Genomic DNA, 8,168 nt, shown 5'->3' on the forward strand with positions numbered 1-8,168 from the left:
GCAGAAGATGCCAAACTGTAATCACATCTTTTTCTTCTTCTTTATCCTGCCCCCCCTCTTACCTGTGCTCCTGTCTTCTCTTTTGCTGAGGTTGCCACAACTGTTAACTGTTATCAAGACTTTGGCCAAGCAAAGAGCTGACTTCCCATTCAGCCTGGCAGAGGTGGGGACCATGGCCAGAGGAATGGCAAGGACATCAACAGCCAGATGATGCTTCTGGCCTTCAGCGTTTACAGGCAGGAATCATTCTCATTTCTCCACTCTTTCATTTTTCAAGTGGAATATTGGCTTCACTTGAAAAATTAAGAGTTTAAAACCTGTTACACAAGCCACTGGTGTTTGCTGCAGACAGGACAAGGTTGCTTTTTTTAGGCAGTGGAGGAGTTAAGATCTTGGTTCAGGTCTCCCAAATCCCTAAGCAGTCTTTAGCCATTGAATCATCTTTCCATTCCATTCTTCCATCTGTACATTGCTGGTTTTTCAACCCATATTGGCTCCTTCATATTTTGCTGTTTCAAGCTCTGTAAACTGTGGTTAGTAGGGCTTGCTTGATTATTACCACACTGTGGTGGTACAAGATTCTTATTTGGGAACTGTAAATAACTGCACCAGACTTTAAGCTCTCCTTAGTGATCTCTATAGTATATGTGAAGAAATCCAACTAAGCTGAATGAAGAGTTTTACATCAAAAGGACATATTAAAAACCTTTTATGCTGTTCCAGAACAAATGAACAATTATAGTAGATAATTAAGCTCATTTACCAAACATTTCAATAAAGAAAATGAAACCGTTAAAACATATTGATCCAAAAAGGTGTTTTGTCCCCAACATTGAAGGCTCCAGCCATCTCAAAAGAAAGATTTTTAATGGCTGAACTGTTGGACCAAGAGCCAGAACTCTGGAGACCTTTGGGATTTTTAACATTTGTATACCTTTTAATGTGTGTGATAATTAAGCAAAGACTCTTACTTCTAAGTTCATCAACATGTTTGTTTAATCATTCTGATTAGAGAGTCTAAGTTAGCATTTGTAAACTCTTGTGCAGCTCTAGAAAGTGTTTACTTTCTGCAGGAAAGTCTGCCTAGACAGTGTTACTGGAGATCATTCAAGCTTAAAACAAACCAACATGCTGTGAGTATCCTGAGCTGAAGGTGCCAATAGACAGATAGGTTTTTTATGGTACAAAAGCCTTAATTCATAGTCCATTATCTCTGTGCAAACTCTGAAATGTTACTAGATCTTTATATACTTTCTATAAGTTGAAATGAGGAATGAAGTTGTAAAGACATAATAAATGAAATCCCCTTTCTGTGTAAAGTTACAGCTTCTTCTCTAGACTTGTTCTAAGATCTTTAATGCTGGAGCTCTTGCAGTGCCTATTCACTTTTTCTACTAAATGCATAGATTTCCAATTTTGAATCTCTCTCCATTACTGAAAAATGTTCCAAATATAGTAATGAAAAACAACAGAAAATAAGAAACTAGATTTGCAAAGAGGAGTTGGATTTGCAAAACCATTATTTTGATCCCATTTTGATGAAACAAGTTTTGTAAGACTTGTTATTTATCATATAAATTTTAGACGCAACTGCAGTTTTTTATTCAGTCTGTGAGTAAATGTGGAACTTGGCAGATCCTAGAGATTCATGTCCAAGCAAGGACAAATTCCAAACTTCTTGTTATTGCTCAAATGTTCTTAATTATGGAAAAAGTAACTTAAACACGGAAATGCAGTAATGTAAGCAAAGAGGATGCTTTGGAAAATCTGTGACGAAGATCTCCTGTCATATTGCACTTACCTTTATGAGTCAGTGTGAGATGGGTTGTTTCAAGATTTTCCTCCTGTAGTTTGTTAGAATTCCTTGCATAATGTGTAATTCACAAATTACATGTTGTGTTTCAAGTCTTTGCTGAAATTAAAATTTTACAAGATATTAAAAAAGCCCCCACATTAAATCTTGAGCCATTTAGAGTTTTCTCCATTGTGATGGCGTTAACTAGAACATTTTTTGTTTATCAATTTTAGCACTGTTTGCATAACTAATTTACTATTCTTTAAGGAATATAAATTTGGAAGACAAGTATTTTTCATTATAGGGAAGTTCATAACAAGGTATCACCATTCAGCTGCCCCTGCCTTTTCATTTTAACTCACTTATCAAACAAAAATGGACACAATTGAATAAGAATTGAGATAGATGGTGCACATGTTGGTTAAGTAGCCAATGAGAAGAATGTTTTCCTATAAGTAAATAGCATTCCAGTGCCTTGATAATTTCTCATTGTTTTGTTTGGGTTTTTTTAATTGAAAACCCACATTGTTTGCATGGCTGTACTTAAGACAGATTTGCATGTAAAGTCTGAGATGCAAGCTATTATCTTTTTAAAATATTGCTCTAATCAGTGGACAATCAGAATGAAAAATATGAAAATAATTTATAAACAACCACTCTCAGGCTACTTGGTCCCAGAAAGTAATCAGAAAAATAAGAAGCTTATTTGGGTGCAAGCTGAGAAAGTACAGCAATCATCATGAATATTACTGAGAAGTAATATTCACAGAGATTCATGCCCTGGACACCTATAGTGGGATGCAAAAATAAGTGCTCTTCAGAAAGAAAGGGAATGGGGTTTAGCATGGTTCATGTTTCAGCAGCCATTCCCACCCATCTGTACTGCTTTACCCCCAGCTCATTGGCATGGCTTCCCCTCATGTCTAGCAGGGAAAGGAGCTCTCAACACAACAAAAACCTTGTTCTAAGTTTGTCCCTGTGTGCATTGGCACAGAGAAGGCAATTCAGAGCTGTTAATGAAGTTATTATTTATAGACATTCTCACAATGGAACTTTTAATTGCCAAGGACAATTTGAGAGCTTTAATTAGCGGTCAAAGGATGGTAAGAGTCATGGCATATGGCTTGTATTATGTCACAATGAGAATGAAATATTCCACATCTTGAAAAATTACTACCGCTGACATTTGGGAAAGCTTAAAAAAAAATCCTGTGGCTTTCTTCCAAAATATAACATCACACACATGGTCTATGGCCAACAAAACACTCAGGACAGCCCTCAGTCCCTCAGTTGAGCCTCAGGATGCATCTTTGAATTTTCTCAGTAACCTCTGTACTGCTGTTTATCAACTGTTTATGAATTTGGAACTGACTGGATTGCCAGGAAGGACAAGGAGTAGGTATGCCTATCTTTTTAAAATAATTTCTATATTTTATCTAAAAAATAATCTTTTGTGCTCTCAGTTCTCATCTGTGCCTTCTAATAAGACTTTCCCTTTCTTTTTCACCATGAAAGTAATTCTGAAGTTCAGCATTAGTTTATGTGTAAAGCCATGATCCATTTTACCTAATTGCTCTAACTGGCTAATCAGTATTAATAATGAAAAGAGTGATAGATACACTGTGCATGGAAATTAATCAGAAATCAGTTCAAAGTAAGAAAAAAAAGTCTTTATTTGTATAAAAGATGACTGGAATATGTTATGGACAGGAATTGAAAACCAGTCATGTGGCTAATTGTCCATTAACACTAATACTTCAAAATATTTTAGAAATTATGGAAAATAAAGTGCATTTTCTGTCAAGAGAACATTTGGAACTCAATTTATAAAAGGTTTGCGGTAGTGCTCAGACACTGACTAGTAGAATCTGAAGACAATGAAAAACTCTACGGAATCCTCAGGTACCATTGCTGGCTGAACAAGAATTTGGATTTAGATGTGAGTGAAATCTGAGTTGCAATGAAAAATGAAACTTCCTAGTGTTTTTGGCTGAGCCCATCAGGAATGAATTTGCAGCTCCAGCTGAGAGATCATGTCTGAAGTGTGCAGAGTGACTGGCATAAGCTGATAGCAAGAAGTCGTCAGGAAAAGATCAAGCAAGGACAATAAGCATTTATTTTATTCTATATTTAGTAAAATAAATCATTCTGTCTAGGTTTAACTGTTATCTTTCTTCTACATTATTTTTGAATATGAAGTTACAGATTTTCTGCCATTGCTCTCTCATTCCTTAGCCAGCCTCCTGCTAATAACAACATTAGATTTCTGCTGTCTCACAAAGATCCTCTTTGATGCTAATCAGCCATTTATTTGCTATATGTATTTTATCTATAGTTTTAGATCCTCTCAAGTTATCTTAGTTTGCATGAAAAGCCTATGAACTAGGTAACACAGACTGTTGTGAGGGAAATCCAGGGAGCTGTCCTAACTTGAATTGTAGCTCAGTTCCCTGTCAAGGCTGCCAGCTTGAATGAGTTTATGAACTCAGATACAACTTTGCTGCTCACCTAATTCTGCAGTGATGAAAAATGTTCTTTATATTAGTAATAGACAGCCTGATGTGGAATACTTAACATATTCCTAGAGGCATCCCAAAAATAAGTACTGCAGGGTGCTCATATACAGACATCACTGAGGATGTACATATGTGTAAAAGAGATGAATGATGGTCCAAAATTCTCTGTTCAGAAATTCCATCATTAGCTGTCTCCTAGGTGTAAAATACAGAAGCTGAAACGGCAGAGTTAAATAGGTACAGCAGAAAGCCAACATTTAGAATGACTGCAACATATCGATTTTTTCAAACACATTCTTTCTGTGATTGACATGCTCCACTTGCATATGAAATACTGAAATGTCAGATGGGAGAACAGGCTCAATAATAACTTGTCATAATGTTCTGAGACTGAATGCATGTAAAAACCAGGATCCAGATACTATCATCATACATGGCAGCACCAGAAGAATGAAGCAGGAGGCAGCTCTGACAGTGGATTTCTGACAGAAAGTCCAGTGGATTTTAATGGGAGGATAAGCTTTTACCTGTGTTCTTACTCCTGCACGATGTCACATGGAATTACCAGAAAGATATAAAGGTATTGACAATGCTATGATGGACTAAATACTTTGGAGCCTGGGATGGCCTCTCTCCAGCTGAACTCAAACTTTTGAACTGGAGAAGAGTGCTGTAAATTTAGAGCTGCAGAAGCCTTCCCTCCAGGCACGATTTTTAGGGTAATATTTTAGAGGAGTCTATGTTTTATTATTCCAACTGCTGACGTTGGAAAGCAGTAAGCTGTCTAATCTAATAGAAATTTTGAACCCAAAATTCAGGGTGGGAGGAAATGAGAAGGAACAAAAGAATGCAAAGTTCAGGCGGCAAGTGAGAGTGAGCAACTTCCCCAGTTTAGGGAAACAGGAATGATCCTGCTTTGGCAGGATAACAGAATATAATAATACATTAATTTACATATAATATATTATATAATACAGTAATATAATAGTGTACATAGCATGGTAAATGAGAGTAAGAGAAAAGGCAGGGAAGAAGCAAAGCTGGCTTTGTGTCACCAGCATGACTTCCACTACTCTCAGGGAGATGGAATCCTCCAATATCTGTGTCTGTCATCAGTCTGGAGGAGATGTACAGAACTACTTACACTCATTTGTCACTTTCCCTCCTCTGTGCTACTTTAAACAATTGAAGCAAGGAGAGGAAACTTCATGGAATGTAGAGGAAATTCTATCCTTGCTAATAGTGGGAATATTTGCCACTGCTGCACATATTAAGTATGGCTTGATCTAGCCTGTAATAATCAGTAAGGACTAATAAAGAATTTGCAGCAGTTAAATGTGTTACATCACTCATGGGAGGCAACTTTTGCATTTTTATGCTTCTCTTTTGCAGTAATTTTCTCTCATTTCAAAGACGTCTCCTGTTCACTTCTGAATTTTTTTAAAAATGACTGAAACTCCTCTACTGAATATTTCCTCCTCAAACCAGAGTGAAAATCAGAGCAACTCAACTGTTTGCCCAGACTTGGAAGACTGGTGGGACATCGTGTACTATATAGTACCCAAGTACATCAACACTGTCTGTGTTATTGGTATGCTTGGAAATGTGTTTGTTCTCTTAATTTATTCACTGCACAAAGGCCCCCTGAAGATAGCTGAAATCTACCTTATGAACCTAGCTGTTGCTGATCTTATCTTCCTCATGTGCCTCCCTTTCTGGGCAGAGAACATCAATAAAGAGTTCAACTGGCCCTTTGGCACTTTCCTGTGCCGCAGCATCAGCACCTCCATCACCTTGAACATGTACACCAGCATCTACTTGCTCGTGGCCGTCAGCGTGGATCGCTATTTGACTTTTGTCCACACCTTGAACCACAGAGAAATATGGAGCAAAACTATGACCAAAAGGATCTGCTTGCTCATCTGGTTCTTTTGCATCCTTCTGAGCATCCCAGCTTTCACATTCCGGACAGTGAAATACTTTCCCCAGTGGAATATTTCAGCGTGCACTTTGGACTTCCCCACCCCATCGTGGGAAACAGCTGAAAACCTGGTTGGCAATGTGCTGGGGTTTCTGCTGCCATCCACAGCAATCACCTTCCTCAACTTCTCCACCATTCGGTCCCTACAAAAAACAGCAAGAGAACGAAGAGCGCTCGGAGCAAAGGGTTACAAGTGGCACAAAGGCACAAAGGCAACCAGGCTGATCTTCACTGTGGTACTGATGTTTCTCTTCTGCTGGACTCCTCACCATTTTTTTTTATTCCTTGATATTTTATACCGTACAGAAGTGATAAAGGGCTGCTTCTGGGGGGAACTGATCAACTTTGGGGAGCAGTTTGCTTTTATGCTGGCTACCACCAACAGCTGCATTAACCCCGTGATTTATGTCTTTGTTGGGAAATACTTCAGGAAAAAGGCTTTAGAAGTTTTTTCACAGTTTATTCCCTGTGGCTTTCCTTTGAGATGGGTATCTTTCAAAGAAATGTCTTCAAATTTCAAAATGTTTCCAGTCAAGAGTAGTTTAACATAATGGTTCTCAGTTCCATCTTCATTTTGATATTACAACTTATTTTATGCCACTGCAAATGGCATTAAAAATTAATATGAAATGCTCTGATCTGGCCTTCACAGACAAAGCTAATTATCTATTAAAGTAAATCACTTGATTGATTGCTTATTTTTCCTCAAGTTTGATTTTCTAGTTCTGTGTTATCCATCCAAATGCATAACATGGGATACCAGAATTTTGTACCAAATGATCTAACCTGTCTTACTTATTAACAGTGGCTTAAAAGAAAAGCTTTTTTGATAAAATGCCAGAAATCTGGTTTTTTGCAGAAAGCTGAAGCTTTGTCGGCTGAATATTTTGCTGCATTGTATCTGTTGATGACAGCTGCTATACCACCTATAACACTATTCATAAAATTACAACAGGTAACAGAGCAAATATGAGCTTAATCTTTGGCTGATAAATGCATTTGAGCAGGTATAGACTAACTGGTTATTTTGAACAATATTTAAACTGGTTTGCATTTTCACTGTAAGATATAGATAATTGAAAATTTTTTTGTGCACTTTAATTATATGCAGTGCATAACTATTGTACAAGATGATGTAACACAAAAACAGGGTACATAAATTGTAAAAAATGCAAGGTAACACAGTAACCTCCTCAAAACCTGACTTTTGCTGATCCAGTAAAGTATTACAAAATTGCTCATCAAGTACTGTAAAGATCCTTCTTATATGTGAATATATCTATGATGGCCGTTGATACTGTATTATTTTGAGGTAAATCCTTAGATACATATTTATATTTTAATGAATCAAAATTAATAAACTACATAACATTTTTCTTCATAGTCTTGTTCTTTCTTCTATTTATTTTTATATTTTATCTCTTTCCCCCATTCCTTTGGGGAAGAGCAAATATATAGTTCTGTGATTAAAAATCTGTGCTGCTACTAGGACACAAACTCGGGTAGTAGAAGAAAATTTCTTTTCCATCACAGCCACAATGGCAGAGTAGATGTAAGGCAACTGATATCTGTTTCCATTACTCTAAAATTATGTGTATGTACATGGAAGAAGATAGTGCAGCCTGGTCAGCCAGAAAGACATTGGTGCAGAAGGGAGCATCCATACACATCATCTGTATAACATATGACATATAACATATAACATGTATGATTCATTTAACTACTCATTGTAAAGCCTGTTCAGTCTTGTACTCACTGTAACAGCACTGCATTTTCTGCAGTTCTTTTTAGTGTTTCCATTTTGAATATGTAATTAATCTCTTATTTGATTATAGAAATCTATCTATTCAACTTCTTTGCAGTAAGATTAGTGTCA

General features: G+C 36.9%; 1 protein-coding gene across 2 annotated transcripts in view; it reads left to right on the plus strand.

Moving 5' to 3' along the window:
* BDKRB1 (bradykinin receptor B1) overlaps positions 1–7,673 on the plus strand; it is a 31,448-nt gene extending 23,775 nt beyond the window's left edge. Inside the window, exons 1-2 of one of the 2 annotated variants that reach the window (XM_014884512.2) lie at positions 2,922–3,194; positions 5,704–7,673. In XM_014884512.2, coding sequence (XP_014739998.1) covers positions 5,758–6,843 — 1,086 coding nt within the window. In that variant the 5' untranslated portion in view covers positions 2,922–3,194; positions 5,704–5,757 and the 3' untranslated portion in view covers positions 6,844–7,673. Of the gene's footprint in view, positions 1–2,921; positions 3,195–5,703 lie in introns of those variants that run through there. The other variant, XM_088166193.1, reaches the window with a different exon arrangement.
* The last annotated feature ends 495 nt before the right edge of the window (positions 7,674–8,168 follow it).

Source organism: Sturnus vulgaris, chromosome 6 (assembly GCF_052056855.1).
Source record: "Sturnus vulgaris isolate bStuVul1 chromosome 6, bStuVul1.hap1, whole genome shotgun sequence".
Lineage (NCBI taxonomy): Eukaryota > Metazoa > Chordata > Aves > Passeriformes > Sturnidae > Sturnus > Sturnus vulgaris.